The following is a 14,223-nucleotide window of genomic DNA, read 5'->3' as shown; positions in this document are numbered from 1 at the left end:
GACTCCAAAGAGAAACTGCTGAGCTCCAGTTCATTTGCAAATTTGACACCATCAGATCAGGATTAAACAAAGACTGTGAATGGCTATCCAACTACAGAAAGAGGTTAGTTCAATCAGGGAGGGTGAGGTGCTCTGCTAGCAGAGCACCTCACCCTCCCTGATTGAACTAACCTCGTTATCTCCACACTGATATATACCTGCCTCTAGAGATTTCCATTACTTGCATCTGAAGAAGTGAGGTTCTTACCCACGCAAGCTTATGCTCCCAATACTTCTGTTAGTCTCAAAGGTGCCACAGGACCCTCTGTTGCTTTTTACAGATTCAGACTAACACTGCTACCCCTCTGATACCTTCTATATGTAGTAATACTTGGACATCTGGTTTGCCGACACCACCTGATTCTCAGACTCCATACTGAAATGTTTTATTCCCACAGGTCAGCTGAAGGAAATAGTTAAAACACTGGAAAAGCTGAACTGTCATGGAAAGTGGAAGTGGCTGCTTCACTACAAAGAAAGTAAAAAACTAAAAGAAGACATAAGGTAACAGTCAGCATGGATCTGTCAAGAACAAATTGTGCCAAACCACCTTATAGCTTTCTTTCACAGGGTAACAAACCTTGTGGATGGAGTGTGGGGGCTGGGGAGCGGTAGATGTGGTATATTTTGACTTTAGTAAGGGTTTTGATACTGTCTTGCATGACCTTCTCATAAACAAACTAGGGAAATACAGCCTAGATTTAGCTACTATAAGATGGGTGCGGAACTGGTTGGAAAACCGTTCCCAGAGAGTGGTTCACAGTCAAGCTGGAAGAGCGTAACGAGTGGGGTCCCACAGGGAGAGATCAGTTCTGGGTCCATTTCTGTTCAGTATTTTCATCAATGATTTAGATAATGGCACAGAGAGTACACTTATAAAGTTGGCAGATGATACCAAGCTGGGAGGGGTTGTAAGTGCTTTGGAGGATAGGATTAAAATTCAGAATGATCTGGACAAACTGGAGAAATAAGTCTGAAGTAAAATAGGATGAAATTCAGTGAGGACAATGCAAAGTCCTCCATTTAGGAAGGAACAATCAGTTGCCCACATACAAAATGGGGAATGACTGCCTAGGAAGCAATACTGCGGAAAGGGATCTGGGGGACATAGTGGCCCACAAGCTAAATATGAGTCAACAGTGTAACACTGTTGCAAAAAAAGCAAACATCATTCTGGGATGTATTAGCAGGATTGTTGTAAGCAAGACACGAGAAGTAATTCTTCTGCTCTACACTGCGCTGATTAGGCCTCAACTGGAGTATTGTGTCCAGTTCTGGGTGCCACATTTCAGGAAAGATGTGGACAAATTGTAGAAAGTCCAGAGAAGAGCCACAAAAATGATTAAAGGTGAAAACATGACCTATGAGGGAAAATTGAAAAAATTGGGTTTGTTTAGTCTGGAGAAGAGAAGACTGTTACAAGAAGGAGGGAGGTAAATTGTTCTTGTTAACCTGTGCGGATAGATCAAGAAGCAATGGGATTAAATTGCAGCAAGGGAGGTTTAGGTTGGACATGAAGAAAAACTTCCTAACCGTCAGAGTGGTTAAGCACTGGGATAAATTGACTAGGGAGATAAAAATCTCCAATGATAGAGAGTATCAGAGGGGTAGCCGTGTTAGTCTGAATCTGTAAAAAGCAACAGAGGGTCCTGTGGCACCTTTGAGACTAACAGAAGTATTGAGAGCATAAGCTTTCGTGGGTAAGAACCTCACTTCTTCAGATGCAAGTAATGGAAATCTCCAGAGGCAGGTATAAATCAGTGTGGAGATAACGAGGTTAGTTCAATCAGGGAGGGTGAGGTGCTCTGCTAGCAGTTGAGGTGTGAACACCAAGGGAGGAGAAACTGCTTCTGTAGTTGGATAGCCATTCACAGTCTTTGTTTAATCCTTATCTGATGGTGTCAAATTTGCAAATGAACTGGAGCTCAGCAGTTTCTCTTTGGAGTCTGGTCCTGAAGTTTTTTTGCTGTAAGATGGCTACCTTTACATCTGCTATTGTGTGGCCAGGGAGGTTGAAGTGTTTTCCTACAGGTTTTTGTATATTGCCATTCCTGATATCTGACTTGTGGCCATTTATCTTCTTGCTTAGTGACTGTCCAGTTTGATAGAGATTCCACTAAGAGCCAGTTAGACAAACCTGTCAGAGATGGTCTAGATAATACTTAGTCCTGCCTTGAGTGCAGGGGACTGGACTAGATGGCCTCTCGAGGTCCCTTCCAGTCCTACGAGTCTGAGTCTAAAGTAATGACAGCACTGGCTGGCTGGTTTCCCAAGGCTTGTCTACACGGTGCTGCAGTGTGGACTACAGGGGTGTGGTTTCTAGAGCACTCTGCCCTATGTAGCCTCTGCTGGCACGAACTACAAGATCTCTTGTTTGTGGGGATGTAGTCCTATTTCAAACAGGACTACATTCATGCACATTAGGTACCTTTAAGACCACGCCAGCAAGGTCTATGGAGAAGTCTGAGCGCAACATGTTAGAGTGCTCTAGAAATCACACCCCCGGAGTCCGCACTGTGGCACCTTGTAGACCAGGCCCCATCAGATTCATTTAGCTTCCAGCCCCTCTGCATGGCCTTTTTATTAGTTGTATAAGTGATACAGCCTGACATCACAGCCTTCAGAAAGTCCAGAACGGACTGACAGGGCTAGTTAAGCATCTAAAACTTTGTCTTGGTCCCTTATTGGACTGATTCGAGGGTTTTAAGTTCTGCTCATCTTCCTTTATGTTTATGTGAGCAATTTTTTGTTAGACAAGGACCAGTTCCAGCAAGTTTATAATTAAAATCTTAAATCCAGACCATCTATAAATCAAGTAAAGGTTATAAAAAATCATCTATCGGGGGTAGCCGTGTTAGTCTGTATCCACAAAAACAACAAGGAGTTCGGTGGCACCTTAAAGACTAAGGTTTATTTGGGCATAAGCTTTCGTGGGTAAAAAACCCACTTCTTCAGATGCATGCTGAAGAACTGGGTTTTTTACCCACAAAAGCTTATGTCCAAATAAATCTGTTAAAAAAATCATCTGATACAGATTAGCAAAACCACTTCTTTAATCGGTTAAACCTGGGGAGTGTGAAAAAAGGCCTCATTCAGTGAAAGCATACACACAACGGTGGTAAAAGAGATTATGCTTCCAAAGTCAAGCACTCTTGAGTTAGAAAATGCCAGAATTAAGGTTGCTTGTGCATATGGTGATAGTCTTTAATTAAATGATCACATACTATCTTTCCACCAGACCTGCCTCATCCAGTGCACATACAAACTGTGCAGCTACACTGAAAATAAAGTTATATTGTGTAGGTAATTATAAAGCTACATGCTGTACTGGAGTTACTGGCATTGGGCCAGATCCTGAAGTCCTTATTGAGCAAAGCGCCCATTGAAATCTTTGGGAGCGTTACCTGTGGAAGGACTTCAACGTTTGGTTTTTTGAGGGCTGTTTGGAGTGGGTTGTGGTCTTTTCAATTGATATTCAAAAGGAAATTATTAAGTTTACAAATTTCCCTTAAGCGGTTTCAGATAAAGTGGATTGGACTGTATTATTATTAAACTGTCAGATCAAATTAGGCTCACCGTAAGTTTTGTAAAGGCAGAGTTTTACAAAAGCTAAAGTTAAAGGGACATTGTCAACCTGAAATCTAGTCGGTTTTCAAAAAAAAAAGAGTTCCAAGTATTTTGTGGTCCTAGGTCAGCCACTAAGTTTCCGGAATAATGTTTGTGGCTTTGTGTTTTTTTGTTTTGTTTTTTTTTAAAAACATTTCCCCCTGTTGCTGTGTGAAAGACTCACACAAACAATGAGGGGACTTGACTGTGCCAGGAAAACAGTGATACCAACCATTCAGGAAGTACTGTCAAATGGACAAAGTTATGCATGCTGGAAAAAACATCTCGATCAGTCATTTTAGGTGTTACTTGTAAGTAGGGTGACCAGACAGCAAGTGTGAAAAATCAGGACGGGGGTGGGGGATAATAGGAGCCTATATAAGAAAGACCCAAAAATCGGGACTGTCCCTATAAAATCAGGACATCTGGTCACCCTACTTGTAAGACCCATACGTTTTTTAAAAAGTGATTTGTTTTAAAGTTTACAATGTCCATTTAATAGTATTGCTTCCATGGTTTTTTAAAATGAAAACAGTTTGGATTTGAACATTCCCCTGCTGTGTTTTTTCCTGCTAGTGAGTGAGACAGAAAATGAAACTTACTAGAATCAAAGGTGAAAACTGAGCAGTCTGTTTTCACTGCCCGAGCAGAGAGAAGTACAGAAAGGAAAATTGGTGAAAAGTAAATATATTTTTAAAAAATTCTTTCACCTTCAGCGACCTAACGCGTGAACACAGGGCAGGAAATGTGATTGGTCATTGGACAGTGCGTTCCTTTGAATCAGAAACTTTGGGTCTCCGACGTCTGCAGTGCAAAAAGAACAAAACAAAGGCCACGGCAAGTCTGAGAACCTGGGTTTACAGACTCGAGCTCGCACTCCAGTGATGAACATAGCCATGTAGACGTTCCCGCTCGGGCCCAGGTGGCTTTCAGAGCCCGGGCTCTTGCCCTAGTGGGAGCATCGAGGCTGCTATTTTTAGTGCCGTAGCGGGACGCTCATTGCTGCAGCGTTTTATTTGCAGCATGGACGTACCCTCACTGGGCTCTCTCTTCAGAATCTACTAAACCAGGATCCTACAGTGTGTAACATGTGTAGCGTTAGCTACATCGATGGAACCATTACTCCAATTAGACTCAAGCAGCCCTTCTCAAGTCCTGTTCCGGTGCTGGTAACAAGACACCTGAGCTGACAATAACAAGCCACCCTAAGACCAGCTAAGCAGTGGTCAGCTTTGGGAGCTCCCTTGGGGAACTTCCTTGCAAGGTGGCGGGGTGGGGGTGAGCTGGAGTGACAATTACTAACGGAATTGCATTGGCACAGGTTAAAAAGCAGGAAAGTCAAGGGGAAAGGAACAGGTGTGTAGAACGAAGGCTTTAAATATTATCCAGGGTTATTCTGTCTGAACGTAAACGGACGCCATGATTCATGGGGTAAAACTTGTTTCTGTTCCAACAGGGTGGATTCGACTGCGCACAAAAAGAACTGGCTACTGAAATCGTGCCAGGAAGCTAATACCATTGAAGTTCTTCACTACCATCAGTGTGACTCTAAATCATGCACAAAATCCGAGCATCTGAAGTGCTTGTTGAACCTGCAGGTTCAGCAGATCAGTGCTAGGTTTGCTGTGTATCTCACAGGTAAGAACTGAGCTCAGGACACCACAAATGATTTGTTTTACAGTAGCACCCCTTAGCCCCAGTCGGCATTGCGGCTTCATTGTGCTGGCTGCTTTACAATCGGCAAATAGACAGTGTCTGCCCTCAGATTGTTTATGTGCTAATGAAGGACAGGCACGGTAGGAGGGTGTGAAACACAGCACGAGGCCAGGGTAACAAAACAGGGATGTCCGGTTGCACATAATTCTGGTGTCCCTGGCCTCTATTTGCCAGAAGCTGGGAATGGGCGACAGGGGATGAAGACCTGTTCTGTTCATTCCCTCTGGGGCACCTGGCATTGGCCACTGTCGGAAGACAGGACACTGGGCTAGATGGACCTTTGGTCTGACCCAGTCTGGCCGTTCTAATGTTCTTATGGATTCTATTAAACATTCCCTTTTTATGACAAACAGATTTTGACATGAATTATAATTGGTGAAAATAAGAAAAGATTCCTTTGGGAGTTGAACTGTAATTAATTCAAAGCTTGTGAGGCAAGCACCTGTAGCGACCTCTTATCCTGATAAAGGGGGATGTGTAGGGTGACCAGATAGCAACCGGGGAAAATCGGGATGGGGGTAGGGAGTAATAGGCGCCTATATAAGAGAAAGTCCTAAAAAACGGGACTGTCCCTATAAAAATGGGACATCTGGTCACCCTATGGATGCATCTATAGCGTAGGGGACCAGAAGCACAGACATCTTGTTGTCCTCCCAGCTTTGTTACTGTCTGGCTTTTTTACTGGAAGGATGCATCTGACCTCCGGGCTTCCATTCACCCTTCTTCCAAAGGAGCGTGATGATGTGATAATGCTAATACTGATCTGCCTTGCCTACGTGCTCTGTGAGCTTTACGTAGCCGAGTGGTTGCTTGTAAGCACAAAGCGTTGTGCCGTCTTTCAGTCAAGGAGGGTAGAAAATAGATGGGTCCATGGACCAGGCAGAGCTAATAACTATACTTGGTGTAGCATACCCTAGAGTCCCTTCGCTCGGATAATCTCACAGTGCTTTACAAGCATTTAAGGAATTAAAGCGTAGAACAGCCTCGTGAAGCGATAGTGTTACCTGCTCCTTAGAGCTGGGGAAGCTGATGCATAGACCAGAGTCACACAAGGAGAGCAGGAATATGAACCAGGTCTCCCATGCCAGCGCCGCTCTCGGGACAGTTGTACTGTATTGCAAAATTTCACTTGCTCAGTGCACTTTTTTTTTTGGGGTCAGGCAGATAAAATGTTTCATTCTCATTCGTCACAGTAAAGGGCAAGGGAATTTTCTGTCTGCTTTGGTAAATGTTTGGTGCCAATTTTTCAAGGCTGTTTAATGCACTAATGTGTTTCCTTGTAATTGATCATTTTATTATTGGCTGCGTAGCATCTGTTTACAAAGCACTTGCATTAATCTGCTGAAATTTGCAAAACAGCAAATAATAATGGGAATCCATCACTTCACCAGGGAGATGAACATGAGGAAGGTAATACCTGCTGGTTAGACATGTCCGTTTGACCTTGCTGAGTTACTTGAGGTTTTCCATGAGCAAAGAGAACGGTTTCATCTCATCAAGGGAATTCTTCTCACGGCTGCTTTTCCATTTGCAGATAAGCCCAGTGTCAGCAGAGAGGTCTTCGAAAGCAAAGGGATCCTAGTCACGGATGTAAATAACTTCACTGGAACGGTGCAGAACGTGGTTGCCCCATTTCAAAGTAGCTATTGGTAAGAGCAAATGAGTGCTTACAATGTGAATCCCTCTATCAGGAAGTGCGCTAATGCCCATGCTGGGAATTGCAGAAGCAGCAAATCTAGTAACAGACTTCTCAATAATAGAGGGAATTGATCAGTGCTCTGTGGGGAGAGAGAGTGGAGTCCTGGAGTTTAGAAAGCAACAGAGGGTCCTGTGGCACCTTTAAGACTACTAACAGAAGTATTGGGAGCATAAGCTTTCGTGGGTAAGAACCTCACTTCTTCAGATGCAAGTAATGGAAATCTGTGCATCTCTCTCTATCAGTGTTATAGAGGGCGAACAGTTTTTGGGTTTGCCCTGCATAAGCTTTATACAGAGTAAAACAGATTTATCTGGGTTTAGACCCCATTGGGAGTTGGGCATCTGAGTGCTAAAGACAAGCACACTACTGTGAGCTGTTTTCAGGTAAACTTGCAGCTTTGGGACAAGTGATTCAGACCCTGGGTCTGTGCCAGGAGCCAGACAGGAGTGTCTGGCTCAGCAAGACAGGGTGCTGGAGTCCTGAGCTGGCAGGGAAAACAGAAGCAGGGGTAGTCTTTGCACATCTGGTGGCAGCTCCCAAGGGGGTTTCTGTGATCCAACCCGTCACAAAGTGAGGTTCTTACCCACGAAAGCTTATGCTCCCAATACTTCTGTTAGTCTTAAAGGTGCCACAGGACCGTCTGTTGCTTTTTACAGATTTAGACTAACATGGCTACCCCTCTGATACTGGAGTTTAGAATTACTCAGATGAGGCAGATCTAGCCTGTTCCACAAGGGGGCGATATGGCATTACAGCTTGTCATTGTCTTGTTCTTTTCCTTCCAGTCACTGCAGGAGCTTGGCTACTCCATGGCTCCATCTGGTGCTTTGGGAGAAGGAGAGGGAGTGGGAGTTACCTTTGTAGCTAAACCCTTTGTGTGTCCAAGACCGAGGAGCTAGGATTCCCGCGTGCTTCTGTCTTTTGCACTAGTGCTTTGCATCAAGGGCTAGGGAGCCACAGCCAAGCCAGGGATTGCTCGAGTGGTAGCTGCTTTCCAGCAGCTGAAAAAGGGAACAGTTGCAGGGTCCAGAACGCAAATAAAGGAATCGTAGGGCTCCAGAAGGGAACATGCTCGCTTACCTACCTTGTTATGTGCTCACTGTTGACTCCAGTGCAGTTTTTTAAAGCTTTGAGGTCAAGGCAGCTCCCCTCATACCCAGCCTGCATGTTTCCAGTGGTCAGCGGAGTATCTGTGCTTCCCTCGGTCAGAGAGTTGAGCCTGTCGAAGGGCAGTGCTGACTCTTGGACTGCGCACAAATAAAACGGGTACAGCGAAGTTGTAGCAGCAAACCCTTCCGCTAGGCTCTTGTCTTCTTCCTGAGAATCCCAGTCTGTGCCCCTTGTTCTGCAACACTGTGCCACGCAAGCCGCCTGGCCTCCCACCTCTTCTGCACCCCACTGCTCTCCTGCCCCTGCATCTCTTCCTCCCCTCGCCACTTCTCCAGCTCCCTGCCACCAGGGCCTTCCCTGCCTAATTGTCTTGCGGCCACAGTCCTCCTGATTGCTCCCCACTCCAGTTTAAAAACCGGGGTCAGCAGGGGGTCTTGATGAAAGAACTCTGTAAGACTATGCAACCAAAAGTCAGGCACTTGTTAGCTTGAACTCTGATTATTTTGGTGCGCATGTAACGCCGCAGGGCTGAGCTTCACTGCTGTGCTAGCAAATGAACTCCTGGAGCTAGCGTAGCTCTGCTGAGTGTGCGCACGCTGCAAGCCGCTGGAGCGGCAGAGTGACTGCGTCAGCTGAGTCCCTGCTGGCTCTCTTGCTCCAGCGGGAGCCGCAGTTGGTTTAACGCTCAAGGCCCACTCCTCCCAGACAGACCAACTAGCTTCCCAGGAGCTAGAGCTTGGCGTGGACAGGAGGCAGAGTGGGGTGACAACTCACGCTAACACTGCAGCGTAGATAAGCCCTTAGCGCGCACCTTGTGTTAACATGCAGGTTGTTAGTGCACAGACCAGTGGTTCTCAACCTGTTTATCACTGGGGGCCGCAGGTTGAGAACCACAGCCCCCCCCCCCCCCCCCCGCAACCTCCTACAGTTCCCTATGCCCAGCGCCTGCCCCCCAGAGAACCCTCCACAGAGGAGACCAGAAGGGGAGCCCTGGGAGGCAGCTGGAACCTGGGACCCCACCGTGGGGAGCCAGACCAGGACCCGGTGGCGTGGGGCCGGGCAGCCTGACCCTGGGATCCCGCCACACGGGGCCGGGCAGCTGGGACTCCTGCGCCGGACCAGGAGTGGAGCGCCAGAGGTAGGCCGGCAGCCGAGTCCCTAGGTGCAGAGCCCCATCTAAAAGCTGGCACCCCGCAAACCTCTGGTTCCCAGCGTCCTCCACTCCCTCACAGCCCAGAGACCCACTCACCAGCCCCCTGGTGGCAGGAGCCCTCCCTGAGCCTGCCCTGCCCCCTATCAGACCAGAGCGGCAAATTTTGAATTTTTTTTAGCACACAGCTAGGCCAAAGCTGCGGGCTATTTCGGCCACATGCAGCCTGTGGGTTGAGAACTGCTGGCACAGACTTTCCAGGGATGAAGGGTTGTCATGGTAATTATATGGGGGGGGGGCTGCAGCGTGTTCCCCTTGAGCTCGGCTGGGACAGCAGGTGTGGAATAGGAACAGCCTCTCCCTTGACAGCAGGCAGCCGCCTCTGCGGAGCTGAGGGCCTGTTTTGCTGGCTGTGATGGTCAGGGTGGCAGGAATTGATTGAGGGGGTTGTCGGGCCCTGAATGGAGACCTGGAATCCAGCTCACCCTCCCCTACGCTGAGCAGTGGGAAGAGAGGGATGGGGGGCAGGGGTGATGAAGCCTGCACTACTGTGGCCAAGCAGAGACAAGCTGCACCCCCCTTTCTCCTGCGCTCCCAAGGGGAAAAAGGGATGTGGGGTCAGAGCCCTTTGTGGGCAAGGGGGAAGCCCTGGGCAGGGAGAATTGAGCAGACTGCCTGAAAATGTTTTCCCATAGTTTCAGAGTAGCAGCCATGTTAGTCTGTATCCGCAAAAAGAACAGGAGTACTTGTGGCACCTTAGAGACTAACAAATTTATTAGAGCATAAGCTTTCGTGGACTACAGCCCACTTCTTCGGATACATACAGAGTGGAATAAATATTGAGGATACACACACACACACACACACACACACACACACACAGAGCATAAACAGGTGGGAGTTGTCTTACCAACTCTGAGAGGCCAATTCAGTAGGAGAAAAAAAACTTTTGAAGTGATAATCAAGCTAGCCCAGTACAGACAGTTTGATAAGAAGTGTGAGAGTACTTACATGTGGAGATAGATTCAATGTTTGTAATGGCTCAGCCATTCCCAGTCCTTATTCAATCCTGAGTTGATTGTGTCTAGTTTGCATATCAATTCCAGCTAAGCAGTCTCTCGTTGGAGTCTGTTTTTGAAGTTTTTCTGTTGTAAGATAGCCACCTGCAGGTCTGTCATTGAATGGCCAGACAGGTTAAAGTGTTCTCCCACTGGTTTTTGAGTATTATGATTCCTGATGTCAGATTTGTGTCCATTAATTCTTTTGCGTAGAGACTGTCCAGTTTGGCCAATGTACATGGCAGAGGGGCATTGCTAGCACATGATGGCATATATCACATTGGTAGATGTGCAGGTGAACAAGCTTGATGAATGCTTGATAGAGATCTTGTAGGTGCTTGTCTCTATCTGAGGGATTGGAGCAAATGCGGTTATATCTTAGAGCTTGGCTGTAGACAATGGATCGTGTGGTGTGTCCTGGATGGAAGCTGGAGGCATGTAGGTAAGTGTAGCGGTCAGTAGGTTTCCAGTATAGGGTGGTATTTATGTGACCATGGCTTATTAGCACAGTAGTGTCCAGGAAATGGACCGCTTGTGTGGATTGATCTAGGCTGAGGTTGATCTCTATCAAGCATTCTTAAAACTACAATACCCACCTGCTGAAGTGAAAAAACAGATTGACAGAGCCAGACAAGTACCCAGAAGTCACCTCCTACAAGACAGGCCCAACAAAGAAAATAACAGAACACCACTAGCTGTCACCTTCAGCCCCCAACTAAAACTTCTCCAGCGCATCATCAGAGATCTACAACCTATCCTGAAAGATGATCCTTTACTCTCACAGATCTTGGGAGACAGACCTGTCCTCGCTTACAGACAACCCCCCAACCTAAAGCAAATACTCACCAGCAACCACACATCACTGAACAAAACCACTAACCCAGGAACCTATCCTTGTAACAAAGCCCGATGCCAACTCTGTCCACATATCTATTCAAGTGACATCATCATAGGACCTAATCACATCAGCCATACCATCAGGGACTCGTTCACCTGCACATCTACCAATGTGATATATGCCATCATGTGCCAGCAATGCCCCTCTGCCATGTACATTGGCCAAACCGGACAGTCTCTACGCAAAAGAATTAATGGACACAAATCTGACATCAGGAATCATAAGACTCAAAAACCAGTGGGAGAACACTTTAACCTGTCTGGTCATTCAGTGACAGACCTGCGGGTGGCTATATTACAACAGAAAAACTTCAAAAACAGACTCCAACGAGAGACTGCTGAGCTGGAATTGATATGCAAACTAGACACAATCAACAAAGGACTGAATAAGGACTGGGAATGGCTGAGCCATTACAAACATTGAATCTATCTCCCCTTGTAAGTATTCTCACACTTCTTATCAAACTATCTGTACTGGGCTATCTTGATTATCACTTCAGAATTTTTTTTCCTCTTACTTAATTGGCCTTTCAGAGTTGGTAAGACAACTCCCACCTGTTTATGCTCTCTGTATGTGTGTGTATATATCTCCCCTCAATATTTATTCCACTCTGTATGCATCCGAAGAAGTGGGCTGTAGCCCACGAAAGCTTATGCTCTATAAATTTGTTAGTCTCTAAGGTGCCACAAGTACTCCTGTTCTTTTTTTCCCCATAGTGAGACTCTACTGGAGGTACCACCAGCTGGTAGTTTCAGTCATTTGACCAGATGCCTGGATGTTGTTCCGCTTTGACAGCGTGGCTAGCCCACGTAAACGTATAGAACATCCTTCCTGTCACACAGCATAGAGCGGGTAGCCAGTGCCATGGAAACAGCTACTAAACACTATTTGTGAAACTTCATGTGTTGCAGGTGATGAAATTCAAGGACAGCACCGGTGGTTCCAGTGACAAAGAATGAAGCTTCTGTGAAAATAGTTTAGATAAAGGTAACTTGCTGGGGTTCTGCTGTTACAGACTAAAGCTCTCGGCACCGAAGGCAGAGGTAGTAGTTTTCCCTTTGTTAGTAGGATGTTAATTATTTGAGGGTAGCCAATGAGTATTAGTAGAGGAGCAGATGCACCCCACTCCAGCTGCATAGGAAGAGAGCTATTTTAATGTATACAGTATTTTAAATTATTTGTTTTCTGAAGTTAGTACAGCTGCATATGGAAACAGTAGGGGGAAGAACAGTTTACTTGAAGCTTAGAGATGTTAGTCCATTTTAGCAAGTGCTTTTTATAAATGCGTGTTTATGTACATAAGATACACAACATGCATGTGGTATATGAGCAGCAGGATTTTTGTACATTTTCAGTGTGTTCAAGATTACTTCTCCAGATCACTACGTCTGCGACTGGTCAATCAACACTACATTAAGTTCTCACTGGTTTTCTAATGGTACCATTTGACTTGTGGGACTTCTGTTTTCCACTAGATGGAACTCTTGTAAATAGCAGAATGTCAGGATTCTGGAACAAAAAGCATATTTATGGTATTCTAAAAACTAATAGATTTTAAAAGGAAACTTCAGCACTCAAACAACATTTGTAAGATACTTAAGGTATCTACGGAGAGGAAGTGTTTTGTAACTAATCATTTTTTAAAATAAAGCAGACGAAAAATAAAGCTGTCATGTACAGGATGACTTTGTATGATGTTTGACTAATAAAACCAGACAATTCAAAGTCTCGTGCATTGCTGTTGGTTTAGGACTTTACCAAAGCACTCAAACTTTCTTCCCTATAAATGAGTATAGCTTCCCCCCATACAAATCATTCTGGTGAACTGCATTGACAAACAGAGTTGGGTGGGAAAAGAGAAATTCCACGTCTTTAGCGGGGCTGTAATGTTTCTTATCTGCTGGCTCGCAGGATCAACGCTGCGGTGTGCCAAAGAACTTTGGCCAGGTCCAGCAGGGCCTTATTGATAGCAAAGAGAACCTTCCCTGACGTAGAGATACGCAGGATACCAAGCAGCTTGTGCTGTTGCTCTTTCACTTCCTCCAGAGGCAGGGTTGGCTCCCGGCACCAGTGCAGCAAGCAGGTGCTTGGGGCGGCCGACGGAAAGGGGTTGAGTAGAGTTAGACAATAGTTCTAGGAAAGACCTGACTTTTTCCCCCGCACTGGGCAATGAAGTGATCCTACCCTTCCTGGTGTATTTAGTGTCTTCAATGAAAGTTCACTCTTCTAGTCCTTTGTCATGGCAGGGTGCTGCCCTGCCCGGCTGTGGTTTTGGATGGCTCAAATAGCCTGCAGAAGTCCATGAATCTCTCACATTCCATGATTAAAAGGGTGCTAGAAGCAAGGGAAACCAAGTTGAGATGGAGTTCTAGGCCTACATCTTTCAAGTAATAGTAGTCCAGGTGGGCACCTCTCCCCCCAATTGTACCTTAAAAGATGAAGGATTTCATGAGGAAGATACTCCTCATGGTATTGCAGGGCAGGGAGAAGACGACACTTCCCATGCAGGACACCCACATGAAACAAACACTATACTCCGATACTATTGATGTAGGCTTCCAGGGCCATCCCCTACTCCTTCCCCAGTTGTGGGGAGAAGGGAGAGGAGAGCACTAATCAGACATAGCTTAAGAAATAATCCTCTTCACTTAATACCTCCAAACAGGAGTTGAGGCTGCAGCCAGACAGCACTTGTGAAAAAGGTTTCATGCCAAAACCACTAGCTGAGAACCATGAGGGAAAAATGTTTCTTGGCAGCAATGGGAGAGTTCAGGGTTCTAACAACTCTAAAAACAAATTCTGGAGCACAGAATGGCCAAACTCCAGTTCACTGTTTGAAGCTGCAAACTAAATGGACGGATAGCAACAGCACAGGAAACGCACTGTTTTTACTACAGTAACATTCCTTGTCCACCACCTATATCTTGAGCTTCCAGTGGAAGACAAA

General features: G+C 45.9%; 1 protein-coding gene across 1 annotated transcript in view; it reads left to right on the top strand.

The window, feature by feature from the left end:
* Positions 1 to 13,001, top strand: part of TASOR2 (transcription activation suppressor family member 2) — a 79,463-nt gene extending 66,462 nt beyond the window's left edge. Inside the window, exons 21-24 of the mRNA XM_034764112.1 lie at positions 438 to 543; positions 5,102 to 5,283; positions 6,896 to 7,010; positions 12,188 to 13,001. Coding sequence (XP_034620003.1) covers positions 438 to 543; positions 5,102 to 5,283; positions 6,896 to 7,010; positions 12,188 to 12,191 — 407 coding nt within the window. The 3' untranslated portion in view covers positions 12,192 to 13,001. The remainder of the gene's footprint in view (positions 1 to 437; positions 544 to 5,101; positions 5,284 to 6,895; positions 7,011 to 12,187) is intronic.
* The last annotated feature ends 1,222 nt before the right edge of the window (positions 13,002 to 14,223 follow it).

This window comes from Trachemys scripta, chromosome 1 (genome assembly GCF_013100865.1).
Source record: "Trachemys scripta elegans isolate TJP31775 chromosome 1, CAS_Tse_1.0, whole genome shotgun sequence".
NCBI lineage: Eukaryota > Metazoa > Chordata > Testudines > Emydidae > Trachemys > Trachemys scripta.
Note: the sequence above shows the minus strand (reverse complement) of the source record. Positions and strands in the feature narration are given on the sequence as shown.